The sequence below is a fragment of the Rhinolophus sinicus genome, chromosome 16, assembly GCF_057876585.1.
Source record: "Rhinolophus sinicus isolate RSI-liver-muscle chromosome 16, RSI-T2T, whole genome shotgun sequence".
Lineage (NCBI taxonomy): Eukaryota > Metazoa > Chordata > Mammalia > Chiroptera > Rhinolophidae > Rhinolophus > Rhinolophus sinicus.
In genome coordinates, this window is record NC_142516.1 from 94,520,030 (window position 1) to 94,535,628 (window position 15,599).

The following is a 15,599-nucleotide window of genomic DNA, read 5'->3' on the forward strand; positions in this document are numbered from 1 at the left end:
TTGTTTCGCAGCACTTAAAACATTTTTTAAATCTCTTCGAAATTAACAAAGCACGTCAGGACCGTCTTGGGTAAGCCTGCCTGCTTACCTAGCAGGAACCATCACCTCTGCTGAACACACAAAGCCAAGCAATTACCGGCAGCAGAAGGGGCACTAGCTTCCTAGTCTATGGAGCCAAGTCCAGAGGTGAATGCAACCAAAACAGGTGACAAGGAACAAAGCCAAAGCCAAAAGCAGTACAAAACAAGCCAAAAAGGGGGAGAAAGGAAAAGACTGGTAAAGGAAGGTCAGTGCTGAGCAGGGAATGAGAGGAAGACTAAAGCCAAGCAACAAAAAATAGAGAGATCATCTAAGCAGAGCAAAAGAGTACTAAGGGCCAGAGCTAAATAACTGGGCAGAGAGAATATATTAAGAGCATCAATCATTTCTGACAGGAACAAAGTAGCAGCAGTATTAAGCTGGAATAGAGAAATCTGATGCAAGTGAACATAAAAGAAGAGGCAAACTTAACGATGACTGTAAGTTTAAATATCCACAATGGCTCATACATTTTTTAGTAATCTAAAACACATAGGATTCTGTGGGGAAAGAAAACCCAAAGCAGAATTTCCAAAAGAATAATCTAAACATTTCTAACTTTATAACGCATTTAACGCTCAGGACTGAAATGTGGCATTACTGTATCTACTTCCATTTCTTCCTTCCAGGTAAGTTCTGTTTTGGGAGTTTTTCTGTGAATGGAATTGGTGCAGCCTTTTCAGAAGACACAAGATTGGCCCTGAGAAGCACCAGAAGCCCAGGTCCGTTAAGAGATTCCTGGGAAAGCGACGTGCACGTCACTGGTCTTGCAGTGATGCACTGGGGTTGTCACCAGTGGGCATGATGCTCGGTCTCTGGACCTGCTGAGAGGGGCCAGGACGGGTAAACTCCCTGCGATCACAGCAGGGAGCTTCTCTTGCTTCAGGAACACTTCGCTTCTCGCCAGTGGCCTCATCCACAGCAAGCATCCCTGCGAGGAGCGTGGAGGACCGGGGAAGCTCTGTCTCCATGTGAGAGGGTGTGGTGTACAAGGACACAGCAAAGGACATTTATTGCAATACTGTGTAAGAGCATGAACAAATGAAAACCACCTAAATGTCCTCTCATTGGACCAGTATACGCATAATCACATTATATCCATAAAACAGAATGATGAGCTGATGAAACGAATTGCACTGTATGTGCTGATACCGGCTCCAAAACACAGGAACTGAAAAAAGCAAGGCACAGGATAATACATGTGGTATCAAGCAATTTGTGCTTAAAGATGATATACAGACCTTTCTAACTAATTAAGACACATGACCCAGCAGCCTTTAAAGAAATGATTGATAAATATGACTTCATAAAAATAAATGTTACACATGAAAAATACCATAATATTATGTCTACAATAAAAATAAATTAGTAGATACACTCGAAACTACAATATTGAATGTCAACTGTAAATGAAATAATAAAAGAAAAAAATTAAAATAATTAATTTAGAAAAAGAAAATATCATAAACAAAGTGAAAAGATGTTTGTTTCCACAAACTGGAAAACATACACAAGAAACAAATCAGTAGACAGCTCTGAGATGAGGAAATGAATGGCTGGGAAGATAGGAGTGAGAAGACTTAAGTTTTCCTTTCCTCAGTATATTTACATTGTTTCCATATGCGTGTATTATCTGCTCAAAATGGATAAAGCACTAAAATAAATTTGAGGGAAAGTCTACCATACATACATATATGCTTTCATATGCGTACACACAAGCTGCTGCTGACAACGATTGTCCCTAAAGAGGGAGACAGATTTTTCCTGGGTACCCTTATGTACTATTTGAATTTTTTACCATGAGAATATATTAACTTTATAATCTAATCTTATTTTATAATAAAAATACAGTTGTTGAAAGTATATAACCTTTGACTCTGAAATTCCACTTCAAGGACTTGACACAATGGAAAAGCACAGACATATTTTGCAGGAGGTCCTTTGCTAATTGTAATGGTTAAAATTTGGAAACTACTTAAATTTTGCCTGTCACTAGAGAACTGGTTAACTAGGTACATATTTACATGCATACATATAACGTGATGCCTGCAGTAATTAAAACTTAGAGCTGTATTTACTGACAAGAAAGATGCATAATAGTCTTGAATGAAAAAATATAAGATCATTGTAGATTTCATTAATCTATACTTATATTCATATTGTTAATCTGCAAAGACAACGAGGAAAATAATTGTCTCCTAGTAGCAGAGTTAGAGCTTTTAGTTTCTATATACATTTCTGGACTACGAATTTTTTTTACAATGAACGTGTATCATCATAATCAGGGGGAAAAAAGGCTATTTTCTTTTTAAAACATAAAAACGATATTGAATAGCATAGAATAAAGAAATAAATAACCAGCATCTACAGGTTTAGCTTCAGTAAGAAATAGAGCCAATGGGGAACCAAAGATGGAAGTGAAGTTTTTCATTACTTGGCCCCGAAATATAAGGCTAATCATGAAAGTACCGAAACATTTTGGATGAAATCTGCAAAGTGTATTATAATTTAAGCTCTCATATCAAAAATGCTTAAGCTGAATTTTTGTTTTGTTTCACTACTTAACCCAGAGAGCTCAGTATTCCCCTTGCCCCATGTGGCACATGGTACTGCCTACCACTCTTTCTGGAAATGCTCTCCCTGGTTGTTAGGACGGTACCTACAAGGCCCTGCTTTTTCTCCGAGCAGCTGTGTACAGCCAATAAGCTGCACACTGCAAATTCCTGTTGCACACGGGGTGACCCTGGGTTTGCTCCTTCTCAGGACTCAACTTCTTGACCTCCTGGATAGACAGCTCTTTCTCTACATCCCTCCTTAGGTCCTTTTCTCTCTACACTCTCTCCTTAGGCAATTTCAAGGCCACTCGAGGCTACCACTTCCAGTACTTGGTAATTCCCACATCTGTCTCTATGCAGCTCTCTCTCTCGAGCACGAGATTCACCTATCTGCCCAAGGGACGTTTCTTCTAGATGTTTCACAGGCAACTAAACTTCAGTATATTAAACCTCCGTTTGTCATCGTCCCCCTTAAACTTGCTCCCCTTCCTGCTTTGGCTCGCGATGTGAATGGCAATGTCCTGCTTCTCAAGCCGGAAACCTCGGCATCACTCTTGGTTCTTCTCACTTCTTCCTCTCTCACATTCAATAATTCAGCAAGTCCTACCCTCCCCCGTCACTTCCCTAATTCCAGCCCCCAGCACCTCTCACCTGGATGACTATTACGTTCTGCTAACTGCAGTTCCTAGAGCCATTCTCATTGTACTGCCAAGCAATATTTTCAGATGATTCATCAACTTGATGCTACCTTTGTAAATCCACAAATGGTCCACACTATCTTCAGAATAAAGGACGAAGCCCAGAGCACGATTTACAAGACCCCACTTACTTCCCAACTTTACTTTTTCTACCTCTCGCCACACCCCTTATTCCCCTCTAAGATCTGGCAAGGAAATTCTTTCTGGCAATCCGCTCACCATAGCATCTTTCCTTCCAATCTCTGTAAACGCTTCTCGTGGCAGCTCCAATGGGTGCTGGGAAGAGCCTTACTCTCCCCTACAACATACAAGCTCCCCAAATGACCTCAGATTAACATCTGTTTTCTACCCATAATCCAACCCCTACTGTACTCCCCTTTCAACCTGATTGTACCCCTTCCTATACTGTGTAAAGAAACTCCGGAACCAAATGCTACCCGTCTAGCCTGCACTATAAGTCTTGCACTACAACCCCACTCGCTCTTATTTACTGCCTATTCACCTGCGTACCTTCTAATTATCTTTCAAGTCACAACTGAAATATCAGCCTTGGGCCCCCAAAAGCAGATGAGGTACCACCACAGCCACCTCCAATTTCCCTATCGCAGCCCTATCCCACAATATTGTAAGTACCTGTTTACTCAAAAGTCTGACGTTCCCTAAGGGGCTGCTCACTGCTCAGTCACCTGTGTCTGGAACAGAAACTGGCATATTACAGACATTTGGGAAATAGCTATCAAATGAATTACAGATATACAAAGTTACCAAAAACAACTACAGCTAAAAATGAAACTATAATGAAATGTCAAATATCTAAATGATTTAATTTTACATTTAAAAGAAACTTCAATGTTAAGTCAGCATTAGAAAACAAATTACAAGTATGTCTTACTTTGTGCTTGACATTTTCTTGGAAATTGTATACAAACGGAACTTCTTATAAACTGAGTCACACGATAAATTCACAAGGCAAGTTCACATACTTAAAGAGATTCTTTCATAAGTGAAAAAAAAAATCCAAACAAATTTATCTATTCTAAATAAACTTAAATTTTCACATGACTTATTGGCCTTCCATAAAACAGAAGCCTTATAACAATAATTTTTCAATATATGCCTCCTCTTTCCCCCAAAATATGACTTATTTAACATAAACCATAATACCAAGAATGGACAAGTTTTGGATTTTTGTGATCCCTTTAGTTCTCTAGACAACCTATAAATGCAGGTGTATAGAAATACCCAGCGTGGGCTTTGCATCACGATGCAAAGAATTCTTCTCCATAGGGTGATTATTTGTTAGAATTCATAGGCTATCATAGAGTTATAGATTTTAAAGAGTTTGTCTAGAGAGATGAGTAACTGAGTTAACTTGAGTAGTAGTTAACCTAAATAATTTTTTACTCGTATAACAAAAGTAAACTTCAAATATGAAACAATCATGCATTTAAACAAAATCAGATGCCAACTCTGGTTCAGAAACTATATTTTCCTTAAGTTGAGAAATATAGTTTGATTCCCATTTAAACTGATTCATTTACAAGATACATTTCAAAAAATACTTTATTCTTTATAGTGGCTCAATTTTTCAAATATCTGGGCCTTCTATCTGGTTCAGCCAATTAACAAAACTTGCCTCTGCCTCTGGCTTTTGGTTTTGCACCTGGTATCAATAGAGCCAGCCCATCAAACTTTCCTTCTCTGGTTATTTCCACGAGGTGCTGCTTTTCTCTTCTCCTATAAAATGCTCAAGTTTTTAATTTTAGCAAGTTTAAAAGGAAGACTTTCAAATACAAATTTTAGGAACACCAAAAATAAAAAAAGTACTAAATACCTGTCAACACGTGGCAACGTGCCAGGAACGGAGGGGAACACAATTACTACCCTAGAAGAAATCTATAATACCTATCCCATAAACATTCACCAGAAAGACCCAAAGGACATATAAACATTAACCACATATACACTGAGGTAGTTACATAACACATCTACGAAGGACTATGTTTTGTGGGGTGATGAGTGACGAGGGAATTGTCAGAGTTGTATGTTAAGATAAAGTATAATAGTTAAGATTTCTGGAGTTAAATGTTAGAACCTATGTCAGCTGAGGATAAAAATGTTCCTAGCACGAGAGGCTGCCTGGGAAAAGGTTGAGAATGGTGGTCTGATTTGATGCACGAGTAGTTGTATCAATCTGTATTTCAGAATCACTAGGATAGACTAGAGTGTGAAATGAACACCGTCCTGGGCATAAGGCAGGCTAGTCGGGTCTTACAGACGAAGGATGCACAAACATCTTGGTCCTAAACCAAAGTCAAGGTAAAGCCACTCAAAAGTGGTTCTCAGCCACTTAGAAAAAGTTTGGCAATTTCTTAAGAAGCTAAACGTAAGAGTCACCCTCTGACCCAGCAATTTAATACCTGGGTATACGCCCAGAAGAAATGAAAACATATATGCACATAACGACTCGCACAGGAAGGTTCACAGCAGCATTATTCATAAGAGCCAAAAAGTAGAAACAATCCAAATGTCCACCAACTGATGAATGGATAAAAAAATAGGGTCTATCCATACAAGGCAATATTATTTCAACCATAAAAAAAAGAATGAATGCTGATACATGCACAACACGGATGAACCCTGAAAACATTATGCTAAGTAAAGACACAAAAGGCCACACAGTGTATGATTCCATTTATAGGAAATGTCCAGAACAGGCAAATCCACAGAGACAGGAAGTAGATTAGCGGTTGCTAGGAGCTACGAAGAGGGGGAATGAGGAATGACTAGTGATGGGTATAAAGTTTCTTTTTGTGGGAAATAAAACTGTTCTGGAATAGGATAGTGGTAATGGTTGCACAGCCTTTGAATATATGAAAAACCAGGGGCCTGCACACTGTAAAAGAATGAGTTTTATGGTTTGTGACATATCTCAATTTGAAAGGGGGTCGCAGCGTTCTGGCTGTGCCATGACACGTCCGCGGCACACGGCAGCCCCATCAGTAAAGGAAGCTGAGTACGGCAGGAGCTGGTTTTGTGACTTTGACAATAACGATATTAAAGAAGCTTGAGAATCACTATATTAAAGGGTCTTCAAGCCTCGAGATCAAAACAACAGGTCACTTTTTAGTGACAACATCAAGACCTGCCTTGAGGCGACAATAGATATCTAAGGACAAAAAATATCACAGTAGGTTCTAAGTAACAAAGAGATGACCAAGGCCCACCTAAGATGGAGTGAAGGAAAGGATTTACAAACTTTTCTGAAGGAGGAAAGGACAGTAGGAGTTTCATTCTCTAGACGCAGCTAAGGACAGAAAAAGAATAAAACAGAATAAAGAGACAATGAGGATTGGATTCAACAATAAAAGACAAGAAAGATGACACCAGCCACAGGGTATATACATATTTATCAACACTGATTGGCACAGACAGTTCCCAACTTACATACGGATCACATTGCAAACGTTTGTATATCACAACTCCGAACACATTTTCCCAGAGAAATAATTTTTGAAAAAGTACTTAAGTTTGCAAATGGCCTACAGGAATTTATAATAATTTGTCATGGTTTCTATTTTCCTAGCTGAAATCCAGTGCGCCAGAAGCCATTTCCCTACCTCCCGTGTATTCACATATCAGAGAGTCCCACCAAGAGAAATCCCCCCTCCAATCTGTTGCCAGCACCATCGCAGCAGCACAGAAGAGTCTGGTCTGGCTCCTACTCTTCACGTAGGTGAGGCCAAAGCAGAATCATCTGTTACCCAGAGCCCCAATCAAAACGGCGTTCTGCCACGGCAGTGTTACATGTCTGAGGCCAGACAGCGGGATTTCAGAGGCTGCTTGGATGTATTCTGATTCACCAACATTCTTGTGATGGAAAACTGCCACCCAGACAATCAAGGTGTTGAGTGCATGCTTGTAAATGTATCCCCATTGTTAAATAACAGACCTCATCATGACCAATGGGTACAAGGGAACACTTGTAGTATATATATATACTACACATACAGCGGGAGCTAAAAAATGCCAGCAAGGGGAAAGGAGTGGGAAGGAAAAGAGTGGGGAGGAAAGGTGTGGGAAGAAAACATTCAATCCCACAATATTTGCTATAAAGCACCCCTCTTTGTCCCATTCCTCTTGAAGTGCCCTTTCTGATGAGATTCTCCCCGTCTTCTAAGAGTCAAACAAAATTTTGTCATCCTTGAGAGGCTTTCCCTGAAAACCCTAAGCAGTTGGGAGTATCCATCTCTGTGTTCCAAAGCATCTTGTATTAATTATTACAGATTATATTATGTTGTATTGTATTATATTGTATTGTATTATATTGTTTTAACTGATTTACATGTTTGTTTCCCCAGTAGATAAATCCTCAAATAATGGCATATTTTATTCATCATTGCATTCCTAATACCTTGGACAGTGCTTGGCACATAGAAGGGTCCAATAAATATTTGTTGAATGGATTTCTCCAAATGTTGGAAGAAACAGTAAAAGTACTAATCAAATAAATAAATCCCACAGGAACAAATTTAATTTGCCAGTCTTGCTAGTAAGAAAATGGGATCTAAGCATGAAACCTCTAAGTAGACTCAACAGTGGATCCGAATGCACTGATACCCAAGGCAGATAATAAATTCAACTGGCAGTAGATAAGGAGTGCAAGGTAAATACTCTGCTTGTCCGTTTGCATCACATTTTTTAAAGGTTGTAAAGAATACTCACTATTGGGCATACAAATCCCCAGTGATGGGGATTATTACATGTTGTATTTGGCATTTTTGACATCTAAAGACATATTTCAATCAAAGTGAACTTAAATACAGGGTTCACAACTATTTAGGAGAAAAACTATTAGAACCCTTTGGGGAAATAAAGGGTTCCAACCAAGTTCTGATCATAGTTAAGGCACTAAAACTGAATGAAAGCTCCAATTCAGACTGAATCAGAAAAGTCACTTGTGCGAGCCTCCAAATGAATGGTTCACAGGAGTGGGAGCAGGCACTGGTCCATAAATCCCAACATCTTAGGAGATAAACATGAAGAAATGTTAAGGTAGTACAAGACATGTTAGGTACAGTAGCTGATGAATCTTTGTGAGTTACCTAACTTCTTTTTGGTAGTTAATGAGAACTCACTTTGCTAAAGCATGAGACTAAGAAATACGGAAGTGCACCTCGGTCTCAAGTTTTTGTTCAATAATCATGTAAAAGTCAAATATATGGTGATGGAAGGAGAACTGACTCTGGGTGGTGAACACACAATGGGATTTATAGATGATGTAATATAGAATTGTATACCTGAAATCTATGTAATTTTACTAACAATTGTCACCCCAATAAACTTAAAAAAAAAAAGGTTGGGTAACCACATTTGAAGTGAATTTTTCAAACAAACAAAAAGAATAATCATGTAAAAGTATTACATTTTATATTCACAACTTTGACTTCCTTAAATCATAATACTAGGAAAAAACCCTAAAAATTATCAACTCAACCCCCCTAATCTTACAAATAAGGAAACCAAGATCTACAGGGGCAAATGACTTGCCCAAGGTCATACTGGTAATCAGAGGCAGAGTGTGAACTCAAACTCAGGCCTCCAGTCTCTCCAAATTAGAGCTATTTCCACTAGACAAAGAACTTTCATATCTTAACATGCCTTATTAGAGTTTGGTCCTACACACACACACACACACGTGTGTGTATCTGTAAACATATATATATGTGTGTGCACACATACCACCCACATATCTACATACATACTTTTGTGGTACTTGAAAAACACCCCACTGTTCAGAAATGTACTAAAACAAGTGTACCAGTTAACTGAAAAGACTAGTCCTTCGATAAGGCATTCACGTTTTCTGAATGACCCACTGAAAACCAAATCTCAATGTCTATGTTGATATTTTTTTTATGTATTAATTATAAGAAGCACAATGGTTAAGAGCATGGGCTCTAAAGACCTGCTTGTGATCCTCTAATTCCAGTTCTGACATTTAATTAGTCATGTGACCATGGACAAATTTGCTTAACCTTTACTAAGCCTCAGTTTCCTCACCTGCAAGTGTTTAGGAAAAACAGAACTGGCTTGATATGGTATTTATGAGGATTAAATAGATGATGATGGTAAAGCACTCCACCCAAGGCTTAGTACTTACTCAATAATTTAGCATCATTATCATTATCACTGCCTACTAACCTCTGGATTTTTAACAAAAGTGCCCCAATAAAAGTTTTCTATATATTTAAAACACACATACACCCAATTATATATTATCTGTTCTTCTGAACATTGATATAGGTGTCTAAGAATCCTATTCAAGAAAACTCCTTTTACTTTTCTTTTTGGGAGATCAAGCTCTTATTCCAAGTTGATTTTTAAATTCTACAAAATGTCCAGTGCCTATAAATGTGACTTTAGAATTTAAAAACCAAATTGTTTTCTGCTTTCTCAGTTTTCCATTCTTTGGAACAAAATGAGTTTGGCTGCCTAAATTCTGCAAAGAGGAAATGCAACTGACTCAGAAAGAAAATGAATCCCTCTGCTTCTCACTAAGTACCTTTTGGTGTTCAGACACAAAGACACTCTCCATCTCATTTATGATGACAGAGAAAATTATTCCCAAAATTTATTGTCCATTTATTAACTCTATTAGAATCTGAAATTAACACAATTATAAAAGGCCCTATTTCCACATATGTAATCATGCCTCAAATAAAGTATTTCCCTCTCCTCCACATTCCTAAAATGCTGAGTTTATCTTAAGTGTAGTATACTAGCAAAATAGTATTATTAATTCTGCAACTCAAAGAAATGACCTTTTGAATTGTTTATTTCCTAAAATTTAATTATTTCAGAAGCTAACTCCTCTGTTCTAAATTTTTTTTTACTAATTATTCATGTTCTGTGATGCTCGCTGCACAACTGACAGGATACATATACATACATTCATTTTAATAATCAAATACGTCTAAACAAAACATTTCATTTTACTGTAAATCTCAGGGTTCTTTTTGAAGGTGCTACTGTCTGAGTTCCTAGAATACTCTGAAATTTCAGTTACATAATATATAATTTAATTTGAAAGCAAATCAATACTAGAAACAAATTATTTGATCATCATCTTTTTATAAAAGATTAAACAGCCACAAAATTTATTTTACCAGGACTAAAATGCATTAAATTACATTTCACTGACATAAGATCAAAAGAACCTCATAAATACAATGCAGTATTTTACCAGAGTTAGGTTATAAAAAAAAGAGGCTAAACCAAGAAATATTCCCTCTGGAAAACAAAACTGTTTTTAAGTAATTTTAAAACTCTCTTGACATTTGATACATTTTTTAAAAAAGTTTATGCGATAAACAAAATCATTAAGGGTTGCAGGAAAACAAGCCCAAATAATTATTAACAAAAAGTTGTTTTTTTCCCCCAAAATGCAGTGCTACTCTTCGGCTATCACAGATGACCAAGAAATGTTCATATACTATACATTCAGCTATTTTTAAATTATATAATTCTTCTAAAATTATTCTTGGCCTAAATTAAAATCTGACCATGAGACATATAATGTGGTTAAAAGTACCTCTTGCCAATATGCAATATCACAGTTCTTAAATTAAAAATCAAAGTTAATAAAATTTACATATTTTATTATCTTAAATTTATGAAAAATTTATGAAAACAGAACTGGCTTCTCTCAAAGAGATTAAAAGTAATTTAAAGTCACCAGAATTTTATAAAACAGATGACAGACTGGTCAAAAATGTATTGCAATATCTAATCTCATGGGATTGGGGACTTGATGAATATACCCCAAATTACATAACATTGGGGGATGGGAAAATGGTTTAAGGCTTGAAAAATACTGTATGGGAAGTTAACAAGGACAATTTTTAAAATATGTTATTACAGAGTAATACTTCAACGAGAAATATAATTAAAAAAGAGTCAACACCATCTCCAGACGTTGATGTCTCAAATGTCACCAGACTACCCCTTCTGCTAAAAAGTACTTTTCAATACATGCAGCACCCAGAGTATCAAGTTTGCAAATCCCTACCTTTTGCAGATATCTGTACTGCTTTACTGCTGCATGTAAGCACTGAAATGCACATTCCAAATTAATTAGAATTAGTATTTTACTCTTAGAGTCCATTTTAAGTTTTTTTGAAAGGTATCTCCGTAAATCTAAGAAAAATGTTGATATACACTTCCTTTCCAATATCCAGAATACTAAAGTAGTTATAAATATGGCTTCCCTCCCACCCCGTTGGTAACTTATTTCAGCTTTATGAATGGTTTCATTTTTTAGTGCTCATATAGTTCTAAACATACCCTCCTAGCTAATTTTGGGGGGAAAAAACAATTATTTTAATTGTTAAACAGCAGCTAACCAAACTAACAGTGATGTTCAAGTAAAGCTACTTTGTTTATAATAAAATCTAAAGATTATATAATAAGCTCTGGTATTGTCTTTCCAGCAATTTTCTATAGTGTCTAAGGCAACAGCGACAACATCCATTTTTACAAGAGGAAAACAAGGACTTAATTAAATATATTTTTCTCCTCAACTAAGAATTGCCTTCTCTTTTGTCAATATTACAAGACATTCATCTACTGACAAAGGAAAAATGAACACTTCACTTGCCTGTTTCAGAAACTAAATTGGGAGCATTACCAGTCATAGACTTAATTATTTCTAGGGGAGAATCTTTAAAGCAAAGAGCCTATTTAAAGTTCACTGCCAGCTGCTAAATTTGGGGGGAACGGCCTGAACAAGATAACCCCTGTGTGTCACTGGCCTTTTTCCCCACCACCCACCCTACACCAACCCCCATTGTTCTATGTAAAACCCACAGCTAATGGTATCTAAATAGCAATTGCTACATTTATGTTGCAGCTGATCACAGAGGAACTCTTCAGAACCGGATTTACCGGCTGCTCTCTTCCCCCAAATAAAATCCGGATTTTATTTAAAAAAAAAAAAAAAAATCAATCACAAACTGGTGGAGGAAAGGATCACAGCTTCCCTTCCAGACTTATGGATGTCACTCCAGAAGCGGGTGAGGAAATCCCCAGGTTACCATAATAAATCGACACCTCCCCACCCCCCACAATCATTTAAACTGACATTTTATAACGAATTTATTTTTTAAAATCTGGTACCGAAACCCTTGAAAAGTATACAGCCCGTGGGTAGAGGCTGCTTTTCCCTATGAGCCACCAAAGTAGAACAGAGGCAGCAGCACGCAGGGTTTCGTGCGGGTTTGGCTCCTTCGTCCACCACTTCCTCTCCAAACCAGGCTGGCGGGGACAGATGCGGGTGTCTAGGAAGTGGGAGACCCGCACTCCAGCGCTCCGCGCTCCCTCCCGGCTACCTGCCTGGGCCTGCGGGAGCGCCGCCCAGCGCGGACACCGGCACAGACACAAACACTCACCCATCTTTCCTCTTGGCTTTGTAGACGTGACCATAAGTGCCTCGGCCAACTTTGCAGCCCTCGTATTCAAACAGGTCCTCGACCCGCTCCCGCTCGCTGCTCAGCTTCACTTTAAAGTCATAGTCCATTGTCACAGCCTCCGAGGCCGGGGAGCTGGGTCAGGGGGCCGGGGCACAGGGGTGGGGACCCGGGAAGCACCGGCAGCCGCAGCCCCCGGGAACCCGCCCGCTCTACACCCGGCGGCCGCAGCACCAGCCCGACCGATGCGGCAAGAGCAGGAGGAGGCCCCGCGAGAGCGCCGGGGACATCCAGGGAGGCAGCGGGGCAGAGGCCGGCAGAGGGTGGGGTGGGACGGGGAGGTTCCCCCGGGCGCAGGAGAGCAGAGGGACGAGGGCTGGGGGTGGGGAGCGGGTGTCTCTGCCCTTGTCCCCGCGGACTCCCGGGGCGCCGGCTCTTCTGCTCTCTCCGGCCGCGCGTTCTGCTCCCGCTGCGGGGAGCGGCGGGGCGGCCACGGCGGGCTCTCGTCCTCTCAAACGCGCACTCACGCCTCACCCTCTCTCACACACACGCTCACACTCACTCACTCACTCACTCACTCTCCCATACACTCAAACAGAAAGGCAGCCGCGCACAACAGCCGGTACCTCCTCAGAGAGAGGAGGAGGGAGGGGAATCGCGGAACACGGCCGCGGCTGTCGCAAAAACGTCGCGAAGGCTCGGGCTACCTCCGGCCCTCCCTCCAGCCCGCTCCGCAGCGGTTGTCTGTCCCCGCCGGGGCCGGCACCCGCAGGACAGTGTGAAGGGAGCCGGGTAGCCGCTGCCCAAAGCTGCTGCCAAACTCACCACGTGGACCGTCCCGACGGCGGCCAGGGCCCCAGACTACAATGCCCAGAATGCACTAGCCGCCGCTGTTGCCGCCCCTTCTACGACTCCACCCCATACAGTGGGTACATGGGGAGCATTGCATGATGGAATTAGTAGTCCAAAGTGAGATGAGTTTCAATCACTTAGGAAAAATTATTTTTAGCAGCGATATCGTTAGTGTCTGATTTGGGCCGTAAACTTAACCAAAGAAATTCACGTGTGAGGGAGGCTAGTTTCTATTGACATCACATTTTGTGCCACTTCTGAACTTCAGGTATTAAAGGACACATCTTGAGTGATGTGTCTTTTTTTTTTTTTTTTTTTTTTTTGGTCCATGTATTTACTCATAGATCTTAAGAAACTAAGGCACCACACTGGAGGAAAAGTTGTGAAGAACCATGGACCTGGGCTTGGCTCTGCACTGTGTGTGCCAGCCCCCATCACCCGTCTTCTCTACCACCTGCATATGACATTCCCAAACACTGAAGTTTACAGACTTCTTATAATGTACTTTTGACTACTGTTTTGACTCGATCCACTCTGTGGGTGAAGGTAAGAATTCTCCTTGAAGAAGTTGAGTGTTTATTTAAATAAAAATTGTATAGATTCAAGATGCATAGCACGATGTTTTGATATACATATACATAGTAAAATGATTACTATAGTCAAACTAACTAACAGTGCTCTTACTGTTAGTAATTCTGGGCCAGGAACGGAAGCCGCCCTTGAACCAGGAACAGAAAGCTAGGGTGGGAGTTAGGGGTCTGGACTCCAGTTTGGTGGATTCTGATGGTGTGAGGTAAGCTGGTCCCTCAACACAGCATCAGGATGGGCAGCTAAGGACCCTTGCAGGGGAGCTTGGCTAATGTGTTAGGAGCAATAATATCTAATATCCAGTTTTAGGTTTTTCTGTTCTGTGCAGTAATTTCCTTCTGTTATCCCCAGCTATCACCCTGGTCTTACCTGAGGAGCCCGTGTCCATACTTGCATGAGTAAAGGGAAGAGCAGCAGCCAGAAATTCAGTTATAAAAGGTAAGAAGTGGCCTGCAGAGCCAAAGCAATGAGCTAGGAAGGACTCATAGCATGTGTTAGTATTCTGAAAACTTGAGGAATGGAACCTGTTTTTAGAATGGACTTCCCATAGATCAAAGGGATGAGGCTTCAGATTTAATTGTTGTTTGAATGAATTGATATATCAGGGACATGGAACTGTCATTTCAGTTTGATATTCAACCTCAGATCATGCTGATATCACATGTCTCTTTGCTCCATGATGACTGCCAGTGACATTGTAGAGTTTATGACCCATATTGGTCCATGTTCCAAACAATGCACAAATAATGTTCATGCCTCTTTTCATAAAATGTGGTTTTATTTACATCCTAAGTCTAACATGCCCCTCCAAACACCAGCTCCATCTTTCATCTTCCTCCTGGTCAGCCTAAGGAAGTATTCTACTATCATGTCAAACTTGAAATTTCTGAAACAACATATCATGCCATGCCATTCCTGCAAATAGCAATGTTAGTAGACAGACATCCTACTGTTTCACTGCCAACCCCATGAGTTCAGACTTTCCTTTGCTGTACATTGTCCTTCATAGCCATGGCCAAATATGCCTTTGTCTGTTCTCAAAGGCTGGATGCTTCCTCATGCCATCTCTGACCTTTACAGTCCTACCATCCTCCAAGGTACAGCCTAACTTGGTCATGAAGTCCTGGCTCTTACAACTGAATATGACCTTTCTTTACCATGAACTCCATCCCTGGTGCCCTTGCATTTTATGCATAACTTACATAGAAACATCACCACTACGTTGTATTTTAGTCATGTATTTTACACACTTAAAAACATCTGTCCTTTAATAAACCCCTTAATGATTGATTCCTCTCTGCATCTCCTACAGTGCCCAACGCATCGTTTGCATAGTTATATTTAATTAGAATATGTTTAAT

The 15,599-nt window shown here is 39.8% G+C and overlaps 1 protein-coding gene across 7 annotated transcripts in view; it reads right to left on the minus strand.

The window, feature by feature from the left end:
- CDK8 (cyclin dependent kinase 8) overlaps positions 1-13,656 on the minus strand; it is a 101,543-nt gene extending 87,887 nt beyond the window's left edge. For 4 of the 7 annotated variants that reach the window (XM_019736572.3, XM_074330052.2, XM_074330051.2 and 1 more), the window contains exon 1: positions 12,781-13,430. In XM_019736572.3, coding sequence (XP_019592131.1) covers positions 12,781-12,908 — 128 coding nt within the window. In that variant the 5' untranslated portion in view covers positions 12,909-13,430. Of the gene's footprint in view, positions 1-12,780 lie in introns of all 7 variants that reach the window. The other 3 variants (XM_019736571.3, XM_019736573.3, XM_074330053.2) reach the window with 3 other exon arrangements.
- Positions 13,657-15,599: the final 1,943 nt, after the last annotated feature.